At 39.2% G+C, this 27,288-nt stretch overlaps 1 protein-coding gene across 2 annotated transcripts in view; it reads left to right on the top strand.

Moving 5' to 3' along the window:
- Positions 1 to 2,060: 2,060 nt before the first annotated feature.
- MAP3K1 (mitogen-activated protein kinase kinase kinase 1) overlaps positions 2,061 to 27,288 on the top strand; it is a 58,748-nt gene continuing 33,520 nt past the window's right edge. The window contains exon 1 of one of the 2 annotated variants that reach the window (XM_088054430.1): positions 2,061 to 2,243. Coding sequence is in view for 1 of the 2 variants with exons in the window: in XM_014261182.2 (XP_014116657.2) it covers positions 2,887 to 3,359 (473 nt within the window). In the remaining variant the exon portion in view is untranslated. Of the gene's footprint in view, positions 2,244 to 2,886; positions 3,360 to 27,288 lie in introns of those variants that run through there. The other variant, XM_014261182.2, reaches the window with a different exon arrangement.

Here is a 27,288-nt window from a genome sequence, read left to right as displayed (position 1 = left end):
GAAAACTACTAAAAGTTTCATGTTACCTTCTAAAGCTGTGTTTTAGATAGACTGAGAAATAATCTGTGCAAGAGGTAACTGAGTATCTTTCAGAGCTCTTCAGTAAGTTTTGTACTTCTTTTCAATTGGGTCAACCCGTTTGTATAAGTGCAAAAAAAGTTTTTAAGAGCAAAGGAGAGAACACATATTTCAATCAGCATGTTCAGCTTCTGATTTCAAAGCAGTAGAGCCTAAATCTGTGCATAAATCTGTGTTGCATGCCAGCAATGCACTACATCGGGTTCTGGAGTGAGGAATGGAAGGTGGGTTTGATTAGCCATTGTGCCTCCTTCTCTGGTCAAGGCACTGTGGAGAAATACAAATTTGAAAAAATAAGGTGAATATAAGGATTATAGGGAGAAAGTAATTTATTGGAATTGAAATATAGAATTGAAATTCAGCCAATAATCAGGGGATAAATAACCATTATAAGGCATGCCATGCATTTCTTAATGACAGAATAGTAAGGGTTTCCCACTTTGCATCTTATCCAAAAGTAGCTCAAAACCTTGACAGCAGTGGCCTTACTCAATGCCTTAACAGGAGTGGTGACAGCCCATGTCTCCTTTTAGCTATTTCTTATACTTACATATTTCTTATACTCCCACTGTCCCTGTATTTTATGTTTTGCCCTGTTCTTAGCTGCATTCCAGAAAACATTTCACCTCAGCGTACCTGGACATTCCTCAGTCCCCACTTCCACCCTGACATTTTCCTTTAGTTTCCTGTTTCCTTCTCCCTTGTTGGAGTCACTCTGGGAGAGCTGCTCCCTAGAATTGTCACAGACATTGTATACATCCCTACCTCCTAGATTTACTTTTATTGAAGACATGCTTTTTCTTCTCTGTATTTTATTCCAACCACTTGCTTTTCAAAGGGATATTCCTCTTCCATGTCATGAGTATTTATAAAATACCAAAAGTCATCTTCTTGTTCTGTTGAGATATTTTTAAAAGCATAGGGTTTTGTGTGGTTATTTTCTTTCCTTTTTCTGTCAATGTGATTTTATGGAGGAGAGGAATATTTGAAAAGATATAATAGTGCACTGATTTGGGAGCAACTAATTTCATGCTGAGTCTACAAAGTGGATACTTTGTTGTTATTCCCATGAGTAACTGCCTCACATTGTCAATATGTCTTGGTCTAGGAATCTTCCAGGAAACTCTCTAATTTATAGCAGAGGCTTTAGTTAAGTGACAAATGCTACCTTTATGAAACTCAGAATTAATTTACATCTGAGTTGTACATTACAAGAGAATATTAAGTGATCTGCTTATCCCAAAGAAACCATACTTGCAAGATGGCAATGAATGCAACTTTCTCACAGCATCCTTCACTGAAAAACCTGCACGAGACTGGTGTAGTGGTTGTGGCATCTTGACAGATGACCTAAATAATTCACTCAGTGCGACCTCAAGGCCTACTGATACTATTCTGCAGGTATATAGAGTACAAAGAGTGTCCTCAGGCTTTTGTTTAGAGGTAAAAACCTCTTCCTATCTGCTCTTCACATCCTCCAGCAAAGACCCTACATTTGATCAGCCTCTGATCATATACGTAAGGCAAAAAAGAATCTGCTTCTCACTCTACTAGTGCTTCAGATCAAATCACTGATCCCAGCAAACTGACCATTTGAATAATCATTGTTGAGACACTTAGTTAATGTTACACTTGGATGCCTCAAATTCTCTCTCAAATTCTGAGAAATAAGCCTGAAATATCCAGATGAAGTGCTTTGAACTGTATGACTTCTACTGTATTTAAATATCACATAGTGTCCTGGAAACAGACTTGTATGCATAGCAGTATTCAGTTTTTCCTTTTCTCATCTCAGATCAATAAAGCAAAACCACCCCAATGTGGTCGAATGAAAATCCCAAGCAGAAAATTTACTTGAACCTCCCCAAGGTTCTGGTCATGTGATGTCTCCTGCCTTTCTTCTCTCTCGCAGTCTCTCAGGAAACAGCCGCAGCGGTAGGTGTGCGTGGCAGGGTATAATCTCATCTACATGTGCATTCCTGCGCACACATGGAGCCGGCTGTGCTCCGGCAAGACATTAACACTTCTCCGTCGTTTACAGACATGGAGAGCTACCTGAGGACGAGGGGAGCGGCGCCGGCCAACTGAGCGCAGCCCGAAGGACGCGCGGAGGCTACGTGCGAGAATGTGCATTTAATTTCCTAACTCCAGGGAGGGACGACCAGGTGAGCAGGGGCACACCGGAGAAGCGATTTCTCGGCTGCACGCAGCGAGGCACCGCGGGCGCTCCGCTCCTCCTGGCCCCTCGCCGGCTGCCAGGGAAATGCTGGGGAGAGGAGAGGCTCAGGTTACGGGGATGCGAGCTGGGAGCGCTCCGAGATCCGGAAAAGTTTCTCCGCGCCTCGCACCGGGGAGCCCAGCGCAGCCGGCCTGCCGTGCCTTACCCCACCCCGGGGCCACAGGCGCCTCCGCCGCTCTCCCGCACATGGGGAGGGCCGCGTGGGGGCGGGGCCGCGCTCCCCGCTTGGCGCCTCCACCGGCCCGGGCTCCGCTCGGCCACAGGGACGGACCCCGTCCGGCTGCGGCTCCGGCTCCGGTACTAGCCCCTGCCCCGCGGAGCAGCGGCGACAGCACCCGGCACTGCTCCCGCCTGGCTCCCTCACAGTCCCGACACCTGCGCGGGGGCGGGCGGGGCGCGGCCCCGCGGCACCTACGGGCGCGGCCCCGCCCCCGGCGCCCGCTGCAGCCAATCCGCGCCCGCCGTCCGCCCCCGCCCTACGCCGTTTGCGCAGGCGGCGCCGTTTGCGCAGCGCGCTGTCCGCCGGCGGCCCCCGGTGCTCGGGAGCCCGATGTGACCCGACAGAGAAAATGGCGGCGGCGGCGGGGGATCGCGCCTCGTCATCGGGATTATCCTCGGGCGGCGGCGGGGGGGCGGGCGCCGCCGCCGCCTGTGGAAGCCTGAAGGGCGGCGCGGGGGCGGGGAGTCTCGCCGGGAGCGGCGGGGGGCTCTTGCGGGGGGCGGGTGGCGGCGGCTGCCGGGAACAGCGCTCTGACTGGAGACGGAAGCAGCTGCGCAAAGTGCGGAGTGGGGACCGGGACCGGCTGCCGGAGGCGCCCCTCTCCCTCCCCGCCGCCCCGGCCGCCTCCTCCTCTTCCTCCTCGCTGGAGACCCCCGAGACGTTGCTGCTCCACTACCTGCCCGAGCCACCGCGCTCCAGCCCCGCCAGCCCGGCTGCCTCCCCCAGCCGCTGCGCCGAGCTCCTGGAGCCGCTGCCGGCGGGGAGCCCGGCGGGGACGGGCCCCGCCGCCGAGCGGAGGGTGGAGCCGTCCCCCGCCGCGAGGTGAGGGGCGCTGGCGGCTGGAGGGGGGGGGAAGGGGCGGTCCGGGCGGGCGCTGTGTGGCAGCGGCGGGGGCGGGGCTGCTCCCGCGGACGGGGCTCGGGGCGGGCTCCTGCGCCCCGTTCCCCGCTGGCCGCGGGCCGGTAGCGGATGCGGGGGCGGCGGGAGCTGCCGCGGAGCCCAGCGCTGGGGCGCGGCGGGCAGAGCCCGCCCGCCCTCCGCCCTCCCCCGGGGCACCTGGTACGGGGCTGAGGGAGGGGCACGGCCGGGCCGGGGTGCCCCGCCGGCCGCAGCTGTCAGCGGTGCGGAGCTGCGCGGGAGCCGAGCCGCGGGGGGCGGCCCGTCTGGCTCCGGGGTACGTTTGTGTTTGACTTCTGCCGGAGTCCCGAACGGCTTTGAAGTGTGAGCTCGGGGCGGTGGCGGGGCCGGGGCCGGATGTGTCAGCAGCCATTGGGGCTCGGGGCGAGCGAGCGCGGTGCTGTCGCGGAGCTGGGGCCGCGCTGCGGACGGCGGCTGAGCGCCAGCCTTAGGTACTCCCCAGGCGCTACCTGCGCTGCCCGAGCACCTTGCTGCAAAACGGAGTAATCGACTTTGTTTTATTTTTATTTTCCACAACACCACTCCCCCCACACACAGGACTTCTCCGAAGTCAGTTTCTAATTTGCAGCTTCGCAGTAATGCAGAACTGATTTTTTTTTGTAGGAGAAAGTCTTTGAAGCATAATATCCTCTCTTTTTGTCAAGGAGAAAGTAATTTTATCGTGGCTTAGACTAGGTGATAAATTTCGGTGGTAATAATCAGTGCCCTGCTTTTTGCAGCCCGTATTTGCCTTATATATGTATTAATCGATAAGTCCATTTTCTTGTGAACTGCCAGTATTTCGCCTGTTTAACATTTGTGCAAGTAGTCAGAGGGAAAGCAAGCTTATGCCCGTGGTGGAGCAGTTCAGATGCTTCAGGACACATTTCAGCTTTAACATGTACTCACTGGGTCTTACTGGTTTCTTTCTGTGCATGTGTAGGCACTGCAGTATGACCATGTAATTTTGATGTGGAGATGACAATTTCACCTGCATCTCTTGTAAGGTTTTATCTGATGTGGACTCTGTTGTTTAAGAACTTAGTATTTAACATCCAGGCACGTATTTTAGTGATGCCTTACAGTTTGGCTAATCATTTAAACCTCATAAAAATATAATTCCTGTTTGGACTTATGACTTGTGTGTTCTTTTCAGTTGTGTCTTATGTCAGTCAAACCTCAGGAATATTTTTTAAAGGTTAAATTACCATGTGAGTACTGTAATAAGAACTGTTTTATAGACCAATGTCCTGTTTATATATATTCTTAGCAATTCAGATGGATTTTGGCCTGTTCCTAGGACAGTGTAAAAATACTTGTTGTGGTGTGGTTGTGCAGATAAGAAATGGCTCTGTACTTACAGAAGGATTAGCAGGAAATTGTAAATGTTTATGGGGAAGGGGAATGATGTACGTATTTTAGTGAGTGCCTTGTCTTTTTATAAACTCTTAGCACCATCTTTGTTTTTATAAAGTCATGAAATTATAATGTACTCTGTATTGTAATATAGTTATATCAAGTTTCATGGCTTTCAAGAAGAAAAAGAAGCTGTATCAGAATATGCATAAAGCAGTTGAGTCTCATGGTGATAGCAAGTGGGAGTTAGGCTTGACATTAGAGGTGCAGGAAGGTCAATGTATATTGCATCAGTGCTGAAACACTGCATCCGTCCTTGGTAGCTGGTCCCACAGCAGCAATGACAAAGCAGCTGTGGAATTTTTTTTCCTTTTCACGTGGACAGTTTTCTTACTGTTAAGTACCTGCATTTGGGTAAATCAGTGTATTGAGTGTATATACAAGTTAAAATACTTGTAAGTGCTTTGTGCTATTTGACTAGGAATGTTAACAAATCTTAAAAAATACTGAATGCCAAATGCTTTTCTTTTCAGTATTTGAGTGAGCCTACTCTGAGTTTATTATAAATGCAGTTGAAAATACATGACAACTTTAACAATGATTGACCTGCAGAAATACCCTATAAACACTCATGTACAGTAATCTCAGTAATTTTGTGTGCTGTGTTACAACTAAAAGAATATTAGACCAGGTAGTACTTTATGAAGCTGTTTAAAAAATTTAAAACCTTTATCTGCCCTCATTTTAATATTGACTTGTTTTAGCTGGAGGAGAGAGGCTAATTTATATGCGAGTAAAAGTAATACACATTAAATTTGCCTGGGCAGCTGTTGGATCTACTATGAGTTAGAAGATACTGTGCTTGCTCCGAAGTCCCCCTATCAGTCTCTTTGGTATTACAGCTACTTCCTTTTAAATAGATTCTCTGTTTTCGTTTGTGCTGGTAGACCTTCCTGAGCCTCAAAATGAAGCTGAGAAGGGAAACTGACTGCTGTTGAATTATGGATGTAAATATTACCTTTTTTCTTTAAGCTCTCAAGCAATTCTGCTTGTCAGGCAGTAGAGGGAATATTTTCATTAAAAGCAGGTGTAAGCTTTCTTATATCATTGTAAGAGAGGAAGGGAGCTGTCTTCCTAGGAATTACATCTTCAACGTGATAAAGCACTTCAGGTCTCTTATCCCATGTTTACTGTCAGTATATTGTTTTTGTTTATAACAAGATCCAAATAGCAAATTCAGTGATAACTGTAGTGTTGTTTTTTGTAGCGTAAGGGAAATCCATGGAGGTAAAATGCACCTCCTTCTTTGTCAGCTTAACATTATGCTCTTGAAACATTCAGACCTTAAAGTGATGTTTGTGTCTGAAATTGGTGTAGATACCTTATTACTTCCCCTAGTACAGCATTAGTTTATATTGTCAAAATCATATTTTTATGAAGACAGAAGGAAATAAATGGTGCAGTTCATCTCTTCTGTGTGCAGAAACCACATACTTTGTGACTATCATAAAATTAGGTGTTTGGCATGTGCTAGATAGTTCAGCTGCAAAGCAACCCTTGTAGATGCTTATACTGTATTTTTCTGCAGTTGCTGTTTGACACATGCTAGAGACACCAAAGTCACACTCTTAAACTGAAGTTTTGTCAATATATACAGGTGTACTAGTAAAAGCTCATCAGTTTCAGTTCTGTAGCACCTTTGATGACTTTCAAAGGAGGGCATGAATGCTTTTAACAGAGCACTGGGAGATGGAGTGGGAACAGAGGGAGGGTACCTACAATGACCACACAGCACAGCCAGAGATTTTTCTGTTACTAAAATGCTAAGTTTCTCTGTTCTTGTCAGAATAGAGAAAGCTAAGGTAAAAAAATACAGCTTATTATTGATCTTGGCTGTTCCCAGCTAAGGTAAAATATAATTTTGTCTTTTATCCAAGTCTCTCTCTGCTTCTAGTTTAAGTGGATACTGCAGTGAAAGATGATTGCCTTTCTGCCTCTCCTGTGCTCCGTGGCTTGAGAGTACTTTTGGAAGAGGGTCACCCTCTACCATGTCTGATTTTTATCACTCTTAGTTATTGCAAGTCGTAGGGTTCTGCTTAAATGGTCTGATCTGGTATGGCAGTTTCTTTGTTCCTGTGCAAAGTAAATAGATTGTAACTAACTAATCTGGAGCTTTCTGTCTCATTGGATTTAGTGATACTAAAGGTTCAGTCTCTACTGTCACTCAGTGGAGTCTAAGTACTGCTCAGTGCAATACCTGTGTGTAGACATGTGCAGTCATATCTTACCCAAAGGTCAAACATGTAGAGCGCAAGATTTGAATACCAGTTTTTCCTTCTGTATGATGGATTTGAACTTCACAAGACCTTTTAGAGTATTAACACTTTCAAAAGTAATGATGCAGTTGTGCAGAGATTTATGCTGCTGCAGGGGAGCATGAGGCAGGAGTAGAAGCAAGAATCTGGGGGTGGAATGAATGTGAGAATGCTTCTGTTGGCTTTCACTGGCTTCCAGTATTGGTGAAACTTGGCTTAAGCTTGTTTAAAATACAAATTATATGTTGCCATGTAGCTGTTTCTTAAACAAACTTGTAAAGCTAGTTTCCAGCAGAAGTGGTGATAAGAGGATGGATCTGGTTTGAGTTCTGAGTTACTAAGGCTAATCTGAGTGTTCTCAGAGGATTCTCTGCAGAGACCCAAGGGTCATCTTAATTTACTTTTTATCTGCTCTGCGCTCACTTAAAGCTCTAGAATTACAGTTCATTCTTTTGCTTAAGGCAGAGTGGACAGAAAGCTTTTTAAAGGGCTTCATTACTTGTCTCTGTGTGACTAGGAGAACATGGTTAAGTGGAGAGCTGCTTTCTGTTGCTACCCTCCCTTTTTATCTTTAACCAGAGGCAGAGTGTATTGCCTGCAGGGTTGCTTCCGCTTTCCAGTCTCACAGCACTACACAAGTACAAATGGAGAATTCTGGTTGGTGCTGTGAAGTGTCTTGACTATTTTTTTCCTGTATATTTGGAGTTCTGAGGGGGTTTTGGTGTGGTTTGTTTTGGTTTGGTTTTTTTGGGAGGGAAGGAGGGGTTTTTTTTTTTTTTAGTTTCTTGGCTTGTAGTTTTGGGAGGTTTTGTTGAGTTTTGGGGGTTTGTTTGCTTTATTTTGTGGGGGTTGTTTGTTTGTTAGTGTGCTTTTAGAAGATGAGTTTTGCCTGTAAAATGTCCTGAAAACACAGCAGCTCTATTTACTTGCTACTTAAGAGCAATTTAAAATTGGAAATTATTTGCTTTCTGTCTGGAAATTGATGAAATAGTTTTCAAATTGTCTTAATAAAATATGATAGAGGCATAACTCCCTCTATTTTTGGCTTATTAATGCCCAGTTGTATTGATAGTGTTCAGCATGTGATGATTTTAAAGAAATCTTAAAGATTTTAAGATGTTTGCAAAAAGTGTTTTTTCTTCCTTTAAACTTAGAATGTCATGGAGTATTCCTATTTCTGAGATTAAACTGTAATTCAGGTCAGTCTGTTTCACACTGTTTCCATATATTTAATTTGTGTCCCTGAAATGTAGACTATTCAAATCATTCATGGAAACATAGCATAATGGTGTCTGTTCTCATCTCTCTTGTCCTAGTATTCGAATTGCTAGTTAAATGACTGCTAATGTGATTATTATGCTGGACAATTTCAGTTCTTTCCTAGTATTTCCCATCAACAGATTTCACCCTGCTCTTGATACTGCTGCTCCTTGTAGCTAACCCAGGGTCACTGTGGAAGGTGGAAATAGTGCTGGGAAGTGAGTTGCATCTGCTTGACCTCACTGACATCTGACTGCATCTGACATCTTGTTTTCTGACCTCTTCCCCATCCTCTTCTTGAGCCTCCAGTCGTCTTGAGCAAACTGAAATGAGTTCTTACTCGTTTCTTACTGTCACCAGTGATGAGCAGGTACTTTTGAGAGCCGGTAGTTTACCCTCAAAGGTCTGCATATATGTGTTTCATTTCAGTAGGTATTTCTCTGAAATACCATCTTACACCCTGAATTTTTTGCAGTCCTGTATAACCATCTTGTTTCTGTCTCCAGGGCTGTTCCTTTCAGATGCTGAAAGAGCTTGGTCTAAATATTGAAAATGCTGAAAGGGGAAAAAACCCCTAACCCTAATTTGTTGTAACAAATTGAGAAACAGTTTTGGGTTTTTTTAGACAAATTGTTTGTGTTACCTCCCATTCTACAGCAAGTAAAATGTCTGCACAATACTATTTTGTTAATTCTTAGTATCTTTAAAAGAGAGGCTTCTAAACTCTGTGGAGAGTAAGTGCTCTGCCTTTGGAGATGTATATAGAAGTGTAAATATCTGTCAAAGGAGTGGTGAAACTTGCAGTGACAACCAGTTTGCAGTTCATGTACAGTTTATTGAGCTTGTCAGATTAAGACGGTCTAGCAGGCTAGTGTTTATTTACCACCATGGCTAAGACAATATTCTAATTGCTTTGAACTATGATGGTAATTTAATTTCTGGTTCCAGAATGTGTAGTTTGAAAATTCTTGTGTAGTCAGTGACAGTTTCTGCACTTACCAATATTTTAGTACTTTTTTTCTTTTTTTTGCTTCCTTCGTGGTTTTAGATCATGGAATTGCAAGGTCTGATATTAATAGTCTTTTCAATCTGGTTACATGTTTTAACTTTAGCATTAGATCTATAATTAGTGTCTTAAATCTTTCCATAAATAAAGATCTGAAATGTTTGTTATTTCACTAAAGGAAATACCTCTACAGAAGTCTGGCTACAATTACAGATTTCTTTGCTTAATATAAGAAATCATTGCATTTTTAATTCGCATGGAAGCTTGCTGAGACAGTGTTAATGTATTCTTAAAAACTTGGAAAGGATCTTCCATATTAAGGATCTGTATTGCATATTAACTTTGTTAGATTATTTATATAAAAAAATTATAGGGGATGGCTTCTGTAATTGGGTAAAGTTCTTTCACAGCTCATACATGAAATGGAAGTGTGAAGAATTAATTTTTTATTTGTATGGAGCTGGATGGAGTTATTCTTAAAAGTGTACTAATGTGCTTAAGTTTCTTTTTAAAAAGATAATTCAATAATGCCTACATATAGATCCAGAAAATGGTTCGTCTGTAAAGATAGAATTAACATTGATTTTTTGGGTTTTTTTAACTGTAAATTCTGAATTGATTTGTAAGGAAAGCTTATTACAGTGGGTCTCCTGATCTCTGCAGGCAAATCGAATGCCCCAGCCTGTAGAAAGTGCAAGGGCTTTGGGGTTTGTATTAGGTTTTCCATGGTGTGGAAACTATTTCTATAACAAATCAGTAAATGCAGCCAAGCTCTTCACTATCTGCCTGGCAGGGGTGGGTCCTGGTTTCTGGCAGGGTCACAGTACCCAGGAAAATTTGCTTTCTCTTTGAACCTCCAAGGTTAGGGTAGGACCAGCCTTGTTTACACACTTCCTTAAACATCTTCCTAAAATTAACTAAAATCTAGAGTCTGTTCCCTTGAGAAGAATTTACTCCGAGTTGCAGCTGCATGTTTCTTACCCTTCCCAGAGGCTCTGGGGAGGAAGAACAGGGGTACATGGAAGAGAGATCTTAAAGACATGCAAATTGTTCTGCATTTGCTTTAAGCCAGTAGTACATGAAGAGGGAGAAGAAGCTCCCACTTCACCTCCCCTCCAGCCTTGTGGACAAGAAAGCATGAAATGAGACGCCTTAAGCCATGCAGAGCTCTGGCAGAGAGCAATGCAGGTGGCCTTTGGGGTTGCCATTTTAGAAATGCCTTGTGCCAAACCAATACGGAAAAGTTTGATTTGTTTGGTTTCTCTCACTGTGAAGATTAACATGCAGACTGAATGCCCTTTTTTGTGGTAAGAGGGCACATAATAAAATAATAAATATTTTGGATTAAACTAAGATGTTTTCCATCTTTTCAAAGTTGTAGGTGCTTTCTTGTAAGGATGTGTTCAGCACTGTAAACCAAGATACACTGATACACTAAGCAAGCTGAGTGAGGAAAGGTATGGACTGGCAAAGTGTTTGACTTGGGAGATTCGTGCCTGGTCTTTGCATTTGGCTTATGCTGCACACCAGTATCCTCTGGACCAATGTGGTTACTGTTGTCACTCATTTCTGCTATATTGCTGGTAGCAAAGGATTCAATTCTGAAAAATAATGCTTTTTTCGTGTATTGATACTTCAAAACCAGTGGGTCCAAGTTGACTCTCTTAGGAATGGAAAATATAGGAAAAAGGCTTAGAAAGTACCAGAATAGTAATATAAAAAAATATGAAGTGTTCCCTGTGCCTGAGATGCTTATTATTTTAGACAAGAAGAATTTCTCAGTCCTAGGGGGTTTTTTATTACACAAAGGGAGAGAAGTCTGGGTTTGCAGACTCCTAGACTGTCCTGCAAATCCTGTCTCTTTTCTACAGTAGAAGATGGACTTCTCTTTCTGAAGAAAAGGAAAAAAAAAAAAAAGTGTTGGAAAGATTTGATGTGAACATTGCCCATTGACATGTCCATGAAAAAGGTCTTGATGACATCTCATTCAAATGTTTACTGTCTGTTCCAAATAAAGCAGTGACAGTAAATTTCCTTGGCTGTTGCTCTTTTGGATACAATTTACTAATAAGGTCACAAACCTTAGTGAAAACAGGCATTTCTCAGAAAAAGAGTGTCCTTAACCAAGGCTTAATTCATGATAGTAAACAAATGAAACTGCTTACTGTTCATCTTTCTAAACTCATTTGAAGTACAGTTATACTTGATCTTGAAATTATTATGTGTATTGAAAATTTTGAAGTATAATGTAGCTCTTTATGAAAAGTTAAGTGTACATATGGTAAGCAGAACTGTGCTACTGTCAGATTTGTCTTTTAAGCATGTGGTTAAGTTCCAGCATGTTCAGGTACAATGGTAAACCGTCTTGTCCTGGTAAAAGTGCTGAAGTATTTAATTCTCCCTGGTGTCTCAGCAGTAAATTAGTATGCTCTACTGTTTGCTTGTTCTGACCTGCTCCGAGTTGCATATTTGTGGCAGTTCTTTGCAGTTCTGCTGCTGCTAGTGAGGGTGCCCAGCAAAGCCAAGTGGAGAAGGAAAATTGCTTTGACATTTTGAAATCAGCTACATATGAATTGCATTCCTTTATTTTAAAATTGACTGCAAATGAGAATATAGGTCCAGTGCCAGGGCAAGCCACTTGCAGACCCTGGGAATCAAGACTGCAGGGGAGAGCACAGCCAGAATATTTAGATTTTTGGCTTCCTTTCAGCCTACCGGGTGGACTGTTGAGGAACTAGCAAGAGCAGCTAATAGGAAATCTGCCAATTTCTGTCATGTAGACAGAGTTCCAGAAGCTTCATCAAAACAGGTCTTTCACTTTTTCTTATTTGACAAATAATTTTTTGAAAGTACTTCTTCCCAGGAAGCAGCTTAACTGTGTGCATTAGGATTTCAACTGTATTTAATGTACTTGCATGTGCATAAATAGTTGAGACATAAATAGCTAGGACTTAGACAAAACTCAGATTTTAATCCTGTGAGGGAGCCTCCAGCAAAAACCTGAAATAGACGGGGAGCCCTATAGGCTTTATTGGTATTCTTTGTGAACAAATGTTCACTTCATGTGTATCTATTATATTTGTAATGCTGGTGTCTTAGTCTGAAAAAAAACAAGGCATTTATCACTAAGTATGTGACTAACCACTGTGGGTTTTGTTCAAAACATAAATTCCACTTCAGAGAAAAATCAGCACCCAAATTTACCACTACACCCTCCTTGGAGTTACATGTGACTCTGTCAGGCTGTGTCAGAAAGAGTGTGCTTTCTCTGCTCATCAGCTCTGTGTAGCAGCTGGCAGCAGAATGAAGCTACCATACCTGTTGTACTCATACTGGCTAAGTAAGTTCTCTGCACCTTGTGGCACTCAGCTACATAAAACTTGTTCCAGGACTTGTAAAGCTGGACTGTCTCTGATGCTTCAGGCACTACATACCTCTGTAGAACTTTGAAGGGGGGAAAAAAGGGTGCAACATCTGCTTGTAGTATGTGCTACAAAGTGCAAGACCTCCTGGCTGTAACAGAATCTCTTCATAGAAATGTGTGTTTCAATTAGCACACTTAAGCTGCTTTTGCCTAGGCTATGCTGATTGTGTTTTGGCGCATGCTGATTTATTAAATAGTTAAAACCCATGGGTTTGTCACGATTAAAACCTGGTTTCAAAAGATATAATGTTGGAAGTGGTCATAAGTAAGACTGTAACTGTTTCATTTTAGGACCTTTAGCTATAAATAGCTATACTTAAGGAGCTGAAAGATTTTGAAAAAATACTCAGTTTGTTTCATCCAGCTTATAGGGAAATAGTTCAGGTCTCTTCCATTAATGTTTGTGAGGGGAAAGACTCCTGAACAAATCTACGTTTTCTGGTTAACATTGGTACAAAAGCTACACTAAGTTTCTCTGATCATAGAGCCAAAAGTGCTAAAGCTCTGATTTGCACAACTAATAAGTGGGCAAACTGGACTGGGACAAAGCTAAAACCAGATGGAGAACTGATTTATACTATAGCAGCGTTTTCAGAGATGTGACATGTCATCTGTAAGAAAGCTCAAGTGGTTATACTACATAGGACCAGCTGTGTACTGTCTCCCCTCTGTGGGGAGAGCACAGCTCATGGGAGCTGATGCCTTAGGAAGGGACAGACTCTTTTTTTCATTAAGTATTGTCAGTTAATCTCTGGTCGAGAAGACACCATTGCCTCAAGATCTCAAAATATTTGTGCATCAGACATGATGACAAATACATTTCTGATTTGGTGGAGGTCCTTTTTCCGCTATTACCATTTTTTAAACTACTGATTTTTGCTTGAAACCAAAAATAATTATGCAGTCAAAGTTTTCAATGTAGTTATTACCAGGCGAGGTTTTTGGCATTTTTCTTAACTGTCTGTCCAGTCTTTCCTCATGTTTCTTTATAATCACGTTGAGGGAGGAAAACTTGCTCTTTTTCCCCCCGTAAATTCATTTTAGAGAACTGACATTTCACTTTATCTCCTGAAGGCCCAATATATGCTTCACTGCATTTCTGAATCTCATTGTGAAAAGACCTGCATTTTGATACTTAAAAGGAAATAGGAAATGAGACAATATGGGTCTAGCACTGTTACTCCCTTTCCATGTTCAAATAAATGGCATGTTTTTATAACTGGGAGTGGATGAAGCTGGCTCTTGCAAAGGAAGTGGTTAGTTCTTGCCATGGTGACTTTTGATAAGGATTTGTTGGGCTACTGTATACTTATTTGCACTTGCTAAAATAATCTAAAGTTAAAGGATTCTTAACCCTTTCTGTGTAACTGCATTAGTTCTTCAGTAGCTGTGAGTGGGCAGCCAAGGAGTAAGAGTTTAGAACTCTGCTGTTCCATATTCATACAGCAGCTTGTTTCTAATTTTGTGTAGGTGCATGACTGGATGGCTAATGCTTAACCCAGATATACTAAATAAGTACGGGAAGTGTGTCTTCTGAAAGCAGTGACCTTTCCTGTCGAGAGTCTGAGGCTGACTACGCAAATGTCTTTTGGTTTTCCAGGAGAGGATTATGTGACAGTGTGTTCTTCACTGGTCCTGCACTGCAATCAGCCTTGTTCCAACATTTCAAAGGCATGTTTTCTTTCTGATGCTTGCATGGACTTGGGGCTCTGTCACCCTTTGGTTGTCCCAGACTGTCTGACATTTTAATGTAGCAATTACTTAAATGGATGACATGAGTCTTCAGCTTCTGGTTCACAGTCAGGTCACTCTAGTACCTAGTAAAATATTAACTTGTTGAGAAAAGTATTTCTATAAACAGTCCATTAGTAAGTCACAAGGTCATGATTTGTTTCACATGCAGACTTTCCCCCAGCTATAGTTATACCAGTGTGTCCTGGAAACTAATTTTTATTTCTGGGTTTGTATATATTATTGTGGTTTCATTTTGATTTGAAAAGCACTTTCATACCTCCTTAAAGAAGTGAGACTGCTTTCCCAGTTACTGTCCCATATTTGAGACGCACTACTGTCGTACAAGTTCTCATGGTAAGAAATAAAATTAGTTTGACAACTTTAGTGATCACAAATGTTTGCCTAATCTTTGAGTATTTTATTAAATATTATCTGTGTGTTATATAAAATACTTTTTTTGTTCTCTTAGGCATTTGCTTTGTAAAGGTCTTTCAGAATAGTATTCTTTTGGCTGTAAAATGAGCATATTGCAAATGTGTTTCAGTGACGTTGGCTAAACTTGTAAGATGTCTGATCATATGTTGATTTTACGTGAGTCCTTTTGTAATCTCTGAATATATGGAAATGCCATTAAACTGGAGCACCTTCTAGAGTTGCAAGAGGTATGGACATCTTTTCCCCCACTTTTTTTTCTTTAAAGTAAAGCTTACATGGTGTAGATAAGTAAATAAAATTAAATCGGGTTATTAAATTGTAATAATCAGACAAATTCTGGGACAGAATTATTTCTATGTCAAGTTGCTTCAACTGAGCTTGAAAGTCCTTTTAGAGAAGTTATAGCACAATGGGTAATCACAAGTGGAACTCTTAACTCAAACAGCTGCCACAATGCTCAGACTTCTTGATAATCACCTGTTTAATTTGTTGCTGCTTTACGATTTCATGTGCTTAATCAGTGCTGATGAGTTTCTTGGTAGCACCTCAGGGAATTCAGATTCAGTTGCTGTTACTGATTTCCTTTGAGTGAAAGATACTTCCTCTATAACAAGTGGCATCACTTACCCTTTCCTAAGTTGGTTCAGTAAACTCTTGGGCTTTTATTTCCCAAATTTTTATGATTTCCATTACTATCACTTCAAGTCCTTGTGTTTCTTATGTTTAAATGTGTTGTTTAAAAAAAAAAAACAGCACTGTGGCTTAGGCTTTTTTTTGATGTCTTTTTGTATGGATTCTGGTATTAGGTCCTCTGATAGATTATGGAAGTATGGCCAGTACAAAACTGACTGAGGTTTCACTTATGGCCGTGCAAAAAACACTCATGAAACTTGAAGGGAAACTTTTTTGAGGCAGATGGGACAATCTCATCTTTCCAAATAAGAATTAATGTTCTTGAATATAATTAGCACTCCATTTTCCTTTAATTTGATTTTGAATAAAGGCAGTTATGGCTGCTGGCAAATACATTGTCACTTTAAAATCTGTAGATTGGTCCAATGAGTCTAATACAAAGAGTGAGGAATTTTCTTCAGAAGGAATTAAACAGTAAAGCACAAGGATAAATACTCTTTTGAACTGTGCAATTTAGATTTTTACTTCCTGAAGGTACTTTAACAAAACTGTGTGTATAGAGAATTACAGAAATCAGTTCTGGATGAGTTTGGCTTCATCAAATCAAAAAAGGATTAAATGAGCTGGGCCTCACCTGTGCCTTAAGTACTTGCTAGCACTTGAAAAATTCTCAGAAACCATACCATAACTTCAAACTAGAAAATTCTTCTTGCTTTTTTTTTTTTTTTTCTGCATTTTTTTAAAATATCATCCAGTTTGATTCTCTTTCATTGTAGTCTCATTTTTACAGTGAACTTTTTTTCAAAAGTAACTGTCATATCCCTTATTCAGTGATTTGGTTTTGGTGGTATTTGGGTTTTAATACAGGAGTTTGAAAACCTTACTGTACTGTGTTGCGGCTTTCTAGGTTGATATGCTTCAGTCTGAATGTTCATACAGAAAAGAAACCCCACTTTAGTTACTCAATTTTTTAAAATTAATTTTTATCTTTTAATTTTTAATAGTTCTGAATTTCTAATGTTGGTATTTGATTTACATGTCCTCTGGAAAGGAATGCCTCTTCTATTCCTTTTTCTTTACTGTGCCGTCTTTAACTAGAATTGCTTATGGTGAAAGTGAAGGTTGGTTTTGAATACAGCTGAAATACAGATTTAGCTACTTAAATGTGAAGCCTAAATTTGGAAGCGCCTTTGGGAGGCTTGACATTTTTTAGAAAATGAAACTGCTTCTTGGATACTTTCATATGAATTGGGAAGCTATTTTAGTGTGAAGGCAGGGATGGGAAGGGAGCAATTCAGGAAAATAGTCACTAGTAGACTTACACCTTTTTCAGAAATATAGTGCCCTTTATTTTCAAAGGTGAAAGTGGGAGCAAAGCAGAAGAGTGCATTTATCAGCCAGTTTGCTCCAAGTGATGTGGTTTATTCTGACTTGTTAAGGAATGAATACACAGTATTAAATGTTATTTACATAATTACTTAGAAGTTGGAGGTAGTTAAGAATCTTCCAAGAATAATGCTTGGATAAGAACATATGCAAAGATAATTTGCTTTTCTCAAAATACATATCTTTCTTGAGGTGCTTTTGGTTAAATGTTTGTGATGACAGACTTTCATCCACCAATTTCAGCCAGTAAGTTTTGGTGCTTTGCTTGTTGCACAGAGAAATTGAGATGGTTTTTAAACAGAAAATTCAGTCAATGTTAGTTTAACCTTCCTTTAGAACCCTGAAATAAAATGAAGTGGAAAAGCTCTGGAAACCAAATTAAGACACACTTGAAAGCACAGAATTCACTTACTGCCTTTCCAATTTTAGAGCATCGTGATGGTCAAAACTACATGAGATTTCATGAGAAACTAGTAATAAATTGATGTAAAAACTCACTGATATGCATTTAGTTTCAGAAATTCCTGTTAAAACTACAATGCAGAAAGAATATCTCAGTGAATTAAGTGCTGTGAAGTTACTAGGCATGGAACTTTTAGGTTAGTTCTGAAGTGAAATGATGACACTTGCAAGCCATCAATCTGCTGGACCTTTTGTAAGACAAGATGGTTTCTCTGACAGCCTTGAAACTTGTAGTCTGTGTTGGTAAGGATTTGTGTCTGCCAGTGAGATCAGGAAAGGAGAAGGGACAGGGCTTGGCTTTGCTGAAACTCTGGACCTCTTCAGCATTATCATTTATGGCCTCTTTGTGTTTGCCTTTGTTGGTGTTTCACGTGTTTTCCATTTGTTGTTCCTCACTGTACTAAACAGTAGGGAGAAGAGGAGGGACAAAATATTTCTGTAGTTAGGTTCTGTACTAGATTTTGGGAGGTGGGCTCATGATTCTGGCTTCTTACCAGAAAGCTCAGACGCTCATGCTTTGCTAGTTCAAATACAGTTTTCTTGTAGGTGCACAATTGTATATATTACTTTCAAACATAAGATTTAAAATTAAGTGCATATTCTTTCCTTATTACACCTATGTTTCAGTCTAAAACTTAATTTAAATTTATTGCTTAAATTTATTGAATTCTCTTTAACAGTGTCTGTTACCCAGGAAGTCCTGAAAAGTACATACATACTTAGATCCCATCATTAATACCAGAATAGCTCTAATGTATTTTGATTTTATGACAGCTTAACAATGTTTCACACTAGAAACTTCTTTTAATGTGCATTGATTAAAATATCACAGTTTGCTGAAAATGGTACTAACTGGTGAATATATGAAATGAGAAAAAGATTCAGACAAAGATATAATTTTCTTCCCCATCCCCCTGCCTCACCCCACCAGATACTAGTGGCATTTGTGCATTTATATTTTAAGTTAGACATAGACATTTTTGCTTACTTTTCTTACATGTGTATTTTGCTGCCCTTCATAAGGGAGGAAAACAATGGATATGTTGATTGAATAAAGTAAAAGTTCAGATAAGTTGCTTCCCACATTTTTTGACAACATTTCCATTCATGGGCTAGATTTCATATTCTTTTTTCTTCTTAGTAAGAACATTGTTTTTAAATTAACGCTGTTACATAAATGTGAACACCTCTCCTGGCTTATTGGATCCTGGACTGAAGAGAGAGTACGATATGGTGTGCTGTGGATGAGAGATATCCATAGGATATGGATAAATAGCTTACTTTCTAATGCACCATGAAACTGGAAATAAGTTGTAAATCGAACATCCAGCTGGTAGTTACACAGTAACATCTCCTAAATTAGATGATTCCTTTATTTTGGACTTTCAACTAAATGTATTGCATGTGAATGACACTAGTTTGCTTTTGGTGTAAAGACAGTAAGTTTATAGGATAAATATCTGCATTTTATGAACTGAAAAATTACTTTCATTAAAAAAAAAAAAGCAGATCTAAGGTTGTTTTTTTTCTCCTAAATGACTCTTTAAAATTACTGCTATAAAAGTCTTCTGAGATAAATTACAGGTAACAAGTACCTTGCACTATTTTTAGCTTACCTCATGCAGCTGAATCTTTAGCAGATGTTGAGTTTGCTGTGGACTTAATGCAAAGTCAAAAGGTAACACAGAGTACAGTCCCAGTGAGTGTGTTCTGCAGTGCAGGAAAACAAAGTCCTCCAGTGAAACACTTCCTGTTGTGTTCTTGACAGCTCTGTTGCTGTAAATTGTTTATTACTTAAACAAGCCATCTAAGGAGAGCTGAACTGTGACATCATATAGTAAAATTCAGTTCTGTGCTGATCATAACTTTTAAGTTTATTTAATTATGCTGTTACGCAAGTCAACTAGTGTAGTATGGTATTTGGAACAATTCAGTGCAAAAGTGATGCAAGGCTAAGTCACACATGCATTTTCCTCTTCTAGTTTTTGAAACAAACTGCTGTATTTTTACTTCGTCTGGCCATTTTAGTTTTCTTAATGTAATAATCAAATTGCTTTGTCAAACATGCTCAGGTATTTTAACAGTGCCTGACTGTTAACTTCTGTTTTTCAAATATCTGCCTCTCAAGAACTGTTTTTCATAGAAATTTTTGCAAGCTGCAGTGCAAGAAAAGAGAAGGGCTTTTTCTTCGTCAGATAAGAGAAACCAAAAGCATGCAGCTGACTTCAACAAAATGCTTTTTTGTTCACTGGCTTTGCAAGAGGAGTCCTTATGAAGCTTTCTTAAACTTTCATTAGTAAACTTTGTCTTAATGCTTCTGTGTTATGACAAATACCACTTTAATGTGTGTATTGAATTTTCTGTTTGAGAGATTATGAGAATGCATCTTTCTTGATCAGTGTGTGGTCATGTTCTTCCTAAGCTTTGCCTTTTTATTGTAGATTCCCTCAGAAATCTGAGGTGTTTTTTTGTTTTGTTTATCTTAAATTCTGCTGCCAGCTTCCCTTCATAGCTGAGGTTCCATTTCCGGTGTGATAATAAAACACTAGCACCATCTGAGTACAGTAATCTGTTCCTGTCTGCTTGTTAAATGCTGAAAAAGTGACAGTCGTTTTGATAGTTTTGCAAAGCAGGAAATTACAGACTTCTTTGTCAGAAACTTCAGTGACTAGAGCAGGAAGAGCTACTGAGATCCCAAGGAACAAGTTCCAGGACACAAAATGTTTCTGTTTTAACGTTACTGTTTGGGAGGAAGCTAACTGGACACTTGTTTAGGTTTTTTTGGTGGGGTTTTTTGTTCAGGTTTGTTGTTTGTGAGGATTTTTATTGGTTTTTTTTTGGTTTTGATTGGTGGTGGTGGCTTTTTTGGTGGCTTGGTCTTTTGTTTGTTTTGATTTGGTTTTTGTTGGGTTTTTTATACTTTTTAGTAATTATAATCACCTTCTGATTTCTTTTTGTATAACCTAGAAATCATTTTTTAACATGCCATGGTGCAAACAGATCTTATTTTTAAGAATTTGTTGCTAATATAACTGCCCAAGGGAGAACATTCATAAAGTTGAACTTGCCTTTCTTCTCCTCTTCTGGGTTGTATATAATGATAACCCTGACAGATGTGTGTGTTGAATGTCTGCTGGCACAGACAGCTTCCTTAAGAGTTTTGACATAAACTGTAGTTCTACAATTTCTCCTTCCGTCCCCAAAAGGTCAAGTAGGTCACTCTGTTTTTTCTGTCTGCCCATTTGATTTGAGTGGAACTTACTCATTGAATAATTCATTGGACAATTCTTAGTGTAGTTTAAATTCAGTTACATATAATGGCATTTCTGGTGTAACATTTTTTGAGCATTGAAACAGTGGAATTTCTTGCATCATTCTTGTGTAATAATGCTGATAGTGTGGCATTAAGTCAAAGACATGCAGTGTCTTCTGCCTACAGAAGTCAATGACCTTTTCAAGATAAACTTAGTCAAAGCAAAAATAAGGAAAACAAAGACTGTACCTGTAGACAAGTGTGTTTTCTCAATACCTCAGGAAGATACCTGAGCACTCTCCTCTCTTTTGACTTGCCTACAGGATCAGATTTGATGGTTACAGCTCTTTTAATACTTGCATGAGGATTTTAGAAGAAGCAGGAAGTTCAAGGGTGGGTGTGTGTGTGTGACTTTATGCTAATTTTTTAAAGTTATTGTATCCCCCAGCCTACAGTCTTTCTGATTTGTAACAGTGGGGGTTTGTTCTGTGACCTACATTTGCACACAAAGGTGGCATATATATTCAAATAAACAATGGGGATTTAAGGGGTTTTTTTTTAGTTTTGTGGTGTGGTGAATGAACACAATTTTTACTTTTTCCCTGAGGTCAGCTCAGTCTCTTTTAAACCTCTTAAAACTTGGGTCATTTCACATGGCATGCCTTCAGTTTCTAGATTTCAGTCTACATAGGAACCAACAGATGAAAGATACAGCAGATAAAAAATAAATCAGACAAATTAATGTGAAGGTACCTTCCTCTCATTCATCCCTGAAGTCATGTATTGGCTGCTGAAAATGAGAAAGAATCTAGTGGTAGGAGTTTCTCAGAGATTGTTCTGTGGTTTTATCACAGCATGCACAGATAGTTGCAGTTTGACATAGGATGCTGGGCTGGATGGACTTGGAGCTTGGATTTGCAAAGATGCTTCAATGGGGAGGTCCTGTGGAGTGACAGACTGTGCTGCTGGGAGCCTTATGAATGCACAGGGTCTGCACTTCTCTGTAAGCTCAATTCTTATGCTTAGTCATACTGACATGTTTCCTTTTTGTCCTGGAAATGTAGCATTTTCTTCCTACAATAAATAAGAAAAAAAGGAAGGTGTTACTTTTGGGGTAACTTCTTGAACAGAAAAGGGGAAAAAAGAGGTAGTATGACTTGCTTTCATTGTTAAGCTTTCAAATACATTTAAATCTCATGGCTGAAGGTCATAACCTCTGCTGTCCTGCTGGGTTGAAGGAAAACAAATTTCAGCTTTTGAGGACTGTTGCTTCTGCTCTGGCAACTTTATTTTAGTAATAAAATTTTCTTCATCCTACCGAACTGTAGTCTTCAGTATGGTAAGTCCCATTTCTGAATGTGGGGGATCTTCTCCACTGGAATAAATCTGTGTTACAATGCATATGTACTGTAAAAGAAGCTTGTTTGTCAGAAGTGTCATCCTGGTTTTTTTTTTCTGGGAAATTGTTGAAGCACTATATGAATTAGGTTGGAGATCAAACCCAGACCAACAGTTTTCCATTTTCTCCTCTCCAATTTAAAGTTTCAGAATATGTGGTGGTGTTCTGGGGTTTGGTTCTGAAGGCAGATCAATATCAGTAGGGATAAATAGGAATTAATAATTTAGGTAGGGAATGGGAACTCCTTAAACTGACCTTGTGTCTGCAGAGATGGTGTATGGAACTGTTTCAATAGGTTACCTACACAAGTTACAATAGCTTCTGGCCCCTCCTTCCTTTGGGTTGGCATAAATAGCTGTTTTTCAAAGCCTGGGTATTACCTAAAGTGTTTCTAGTCTTGTTACTGCTCTAGTTCTGATATTAGTGCTTGACCTAAGAGTACTCTAGCAGCAGGTTCAAGATTCTACTTGCATATAAATATTTTCAGTACTCTTTGCTGTTTGATTATTATTTTTTTAAAATATTTGGTATGTTTTTTAATGCTTAAAAGCATCTTAATCTATAAATCTTAGATGTTTGTGTCTGAGGTTGAGATCCATTACCAAATTACAAATTACAAAATTACCATTACTTGACAAAGTACCTTGGCTTTTCTTTAACTGATACAGAATGGAAGAAAGGGAAGTAAGAAGAAATGAAATTTGGGTGTGTTCCTTAAGTAGGTTTGCTTTCAGTTTAATATTCTGAAAAACCATTTTAACTTTTTTGCTTTTGTTTCCTCAAATTTTTGAAAGCTGTTTGGTAAAGAAATAAAAAACTTGCAATTTTTACTTTTTCTGTGTTGTCAGTTGGAATCTTCCAGTAACCTCTTTGAACCTCCAGTTTACACATGTTCTATGTGACATTCCATTTGATAATATCCCCTGAGACTCATTTCAGCTTTTTTTTAAAGACTACATTATCTCTAAAAATACCTTAATATCTCTTGTCACATTCTGCTTTTATATAGGAAGGTTTTAGAACTTTGTTGCAGCCTGCTGGAAGCTGCTTTATGTGGCAGAAAAATGCAGTACTTCTGATTTTTCTGTTTTATTATCTAGCTCAATTCTGGCCTATAGGGTAGACTTTGAATTTCCCCTTCGTTGTATGTGTACATGATTGAGTTGAAATATTCAGAAGAAAGTTATCAGTTGTACTTGAGTTTTTGAGGCAACATTCAGCATTCTTACTTAGTTGATTTTGTATTTTCAAGCGAGATAATTTGGGAAAATGTTTTATCTTTTTTTATGGATGGCAGATTTTAAAAGATTAATTACACTGTTGTTTTTTTCTTAATTGCCTAACAATATTTCATAATATGTTGAATTTTAGGAAGATGAATTTAAAAAATTGACCTTGGAAAGTAGTTATTTTGAAGTGAACTGCATAGAAAACAAAGCTTTCAAATGCAGCTTCAGTTTGAAATCTTATGCTAGCTTTATATGTCAAGTCTAAGTGTGCCCTGCCCTGAGAAGGGGAGCACAGCTCTCTTCATGAGTCTAGATGCACATCATACTGCTGTAACTGCATTTTCTCACACCAACTTTAAGTTTAAGTGTGGCATTCGGCAGTGGCATCGTCTCCAGTCCGTGGTTTGTCTTCCATCCAGTGCTGAATTTTGTGTCACACTGGTTGTACTGACAGTGTTAGATGGTAAATTAAAAACCAGTCTGCTCTAGGAGATGAGGGCTGCAATTGTGCTATATCCCTCTAGAGCAGGTAGATAAGTCCATAAACAAGACTGTATTTTCTTACCTTTTGTTGTTAAAGTATTAATTGTGAATTAATTGTATGGAAACTATCTGAAATCCAACATTGCTGCGGGGCAGCATTAAAGTTTAGTACATAGGGAAATCCAAGTAACTGGTAAAACATATCTGTGCATTAAAGCAGTACTCATGTTAAAGTTTCCTTGTAGGGAGAAATATATATATGATTTGCTTGCAGCAGCATACAAAGTTCTTTTGCTTTGAAAGTTAAAAGAACTATGAAAATACTGTCCTGTACATACAGCTTTGTGTAACAGGCTTTCTGCTTAACATGTGGATTTTTAAAATGCTTTATGTGTTGGTGGCAACAAAATGGAACATTAAATACCTTTATTTCGTGATCCTTTTGTAAATGAGACACCTATACCAGGGATTGACAATGCACACGTGCTTTTCCTCTACAGCTTTAACTTGCCCTGAAAGTTACTTTCTTTCTTAACAACCACCACCCCCCCCAATAAAAAACAAACCACAAAACCCCTGAAATATTCCAAGTACAGTACATGTGAAACTGAAAATCAAAGTTCTGATACTTCTTTACAAAAACAAAAGCATGCTGGCACAATCTGAATAAAGCATCTGCTATTCAGGACTGAAGTTTCTTTTGAGCAATTTTAAGTAAATTACAGAAATGTTTTCATTTCCACTGCTGCCTGAATCATACTCTCTAATTCCTTATCATGATTGTTGTTAATCAGTTGGTAGAATAAAACCAAAATATTTGTATTTTGACTTTTCCTTATTTTAGATTGTTTATTTCAAATGGATGGTAAACCTGGCATATTGTTTTTTTAGGGAGGCATATTGAGACTGTGGAGAAATTGTAGTTGGGATAATGAAGTACTTTAAGTTGAGGATGTTTTTGAAAGTTGACTTCTGAGCTAAAGGTATCAAGGGACAAATATAAATTAATGAAATGTAGCCACATGAATTATACTAGCAGCCTCCAAATCTGCACATTGAGGGAAGACATCTTAAAAAAAAAAAAAAAGAAAAAAAGGTGGATGTTGACATTTGACTTGATCAGTTTCTGTTGTAGAACAAGTACTTCTGAACAATGGACCTACATATTTCTCTGGGAATGAACTGAGCACAAATAAGAAAGGCAGGGCTTCTCTGCACAAAGGTATAGTTTTGAAATAAAGTCTGCAAATACAGACTTCTGAAAACCAAGCTGTAAAATTATTTTAGAAGGCTTTCTTAACAAGCCCAAATTTACTTAACTTGAAATTCTAATTTCAATATGGCCTTACTTCTTATGTGTAATAGTGAAATGTTCTCTTCCAGACAAATGTATGTTTATACTGGTTTCTCAAATAATGTTCCATAAGAAGTTTGAGAAAACCTTGGAACTTCTTTGCTTATATGTGAGGTTAAGTGGTGTTTCAACCTATCCAAAATGTTTGTAATTATTTTAATTTTGGCACACTGAAAAAACTTCACTTTTATGCATACCTTAATTTTATTAGTAGAGTTAATGTTATAAAAACTTTAGTACATTCAGCCTTTCTGGTCTCACAGAAGCACTACACTGCTTTCATGTCTCTATAAAGTTCAGGTAAGCCATAGTGTTTCATGGGAGCCTGACCACGTGTTTTATATCAAAATTTTAAACTAGTTCCTTTAGGTGTGGAGGCAGCAGTGAAGCAAGGAAGTGTTGTCATTACAGTGCACGAATATTTAGACTTTGTGAATCTCAGTGTGGGATGCTGGGAGCATCCCAGCATTCTTCCATATATTCCGAATATTCATGAAAGCATTTTGTTATTAGAATTTTCATTTTCTAAATGGAAGCTTAATAATAATGTATAAATTTCAGAGAACTGCTCCATCAGAATTAATTTGTAGAGGTCAAACACAGCTGTGGACAGGAGATGGATCTTGAAGATTGCATTGATGAGCTTACATGAGTAGTCCACAAAAGCCTAGTGTATAGTATTGCAGAACAATCACAATGTTTGTCTTTCAGACTATGTGGGAGAGCAGTTTAAAAATCTGAAAGTACACTTGTGTGTTAGTGGTTTTTGTTTTTTCTTTAAAGTTATGGACTTCACTGAGTGCTGCTATCTCAGTTGAAGCACTGCTTGAGGGTACTGCACAAATAGTTCTGATCTATAATTTTTCAGTGTCCTTTAGTATGGATGAATTTCATGGCAATTCTTAATCATATTTTTCTTGGTTGCTGGTTAATGGCTTGAAGTCTTTTCTCGAAGTTGTGCTTCAACATTATAGTTGAAAAATTTGGATGGGCAGAGATTTGCTGCCAGTTACCCAAAAGATGGTCTGAGTAGTTGTTGGTTTTAAGTGACTAAAAAAAAATACATCTTAAATGGGAACTGGTATCTTAACTGGTCAATAACATTTAAAAAATCATACCCTTTTGTCTTGAATGCTGACAGTCAGTTTCTGATGAAGCAAGCAGTTTAATGGGCAGATAAAGAAGAATGTGTCATCATACACTTTTTGACATACTAATTACTGCATTTATGATGACTGTTGGTATTAAATATTTTAATCAAATCCCATATAAAGCTAAACTTGAATTTTAAGTCCATCAGTTTCATTCTGCTTCCTAAGTTCCTTTTTTAAGTTTAAATAGGCGAGAGAAATATATTTATAATTGAAAACATGTTTCCTCTGCCTGAAGTATACATATATCTGTATATTCCTGTGCTCCAAATAATCATGTTGTCATGAAACCCACTGAAAATCCCTTTGGTGCTTGTCCTATAAACAAACAGTGCAGTAGTTTTCTCAATGAGAAAGTAAATGAGCTCTTTTGGAATCATAGTTATTTTGTAGCTGCATCAATGTGAGGCTGCTTCTTCAAAGACATGGGTTATTTTTTCTTTTGTGCTTGTGGGTTAGGACAAATGAAGAAGCTTTTGTTAAGTTACATTAATGTAATACCTATCCATAGTAATAAAGCAAGCAGTGAGTGCTGCTGTTAGTATTTTTGCAATAAGCATTTCAGAGATTTTTTCAGGTCAATCATTTTAACTTTTTGCAGTTGTTTGAATTCCTTTTTATGTCCACAAGGCTTGTGTTCCATGATTGCCTGTGCTTATTCCTGTTTAGAAATTTCACAACTTTTTTTCCTCCTTCCCTGATTCTTCTGGATGAATAAAAAAAAAAAAGGTAGATTTAGTTACTCTGATTTTATTTAACAATGATGTATGGAGGTTTAAGTTATTGTTGTATCTCCTTCTCAGCCAAACCCCATGCAGTTACCTTTGGGAGGAGATCTCAGAATATAGTAATAAGCAGTAATTACTCTTACTCAGTTGTGGTGCTGATCAGAGAGGACAGTAAAATACTAACTATCCCATTCTGGAAAGCCTTCCTCCATTCCTCTTCAAAAGTGTTTTGTTCAGCAGTCTGCC

This window comes from Pseudopodoces humilis, chromosome 4, assembly GCF_049639895.1.
Source record: "Pseudopodoces humilis isolate 2021_Gansu_Grassland_sample_001 chromosome 4, ASM4963989v1, whole genome shotgun sequence".
In the NCBI taxonomy this organism is placed as follows: domain Eukaryota; kingdom Metazoa; phylum Chordata; class Aves; order Passeriformes; family Paridae; genus Pseudopodoces; species Pseudopodoces humilis.
Note: the sequence above shows the minus strand (reverse complement) of the source record. Positions and strands in the feature narration are given on the sequence as shown.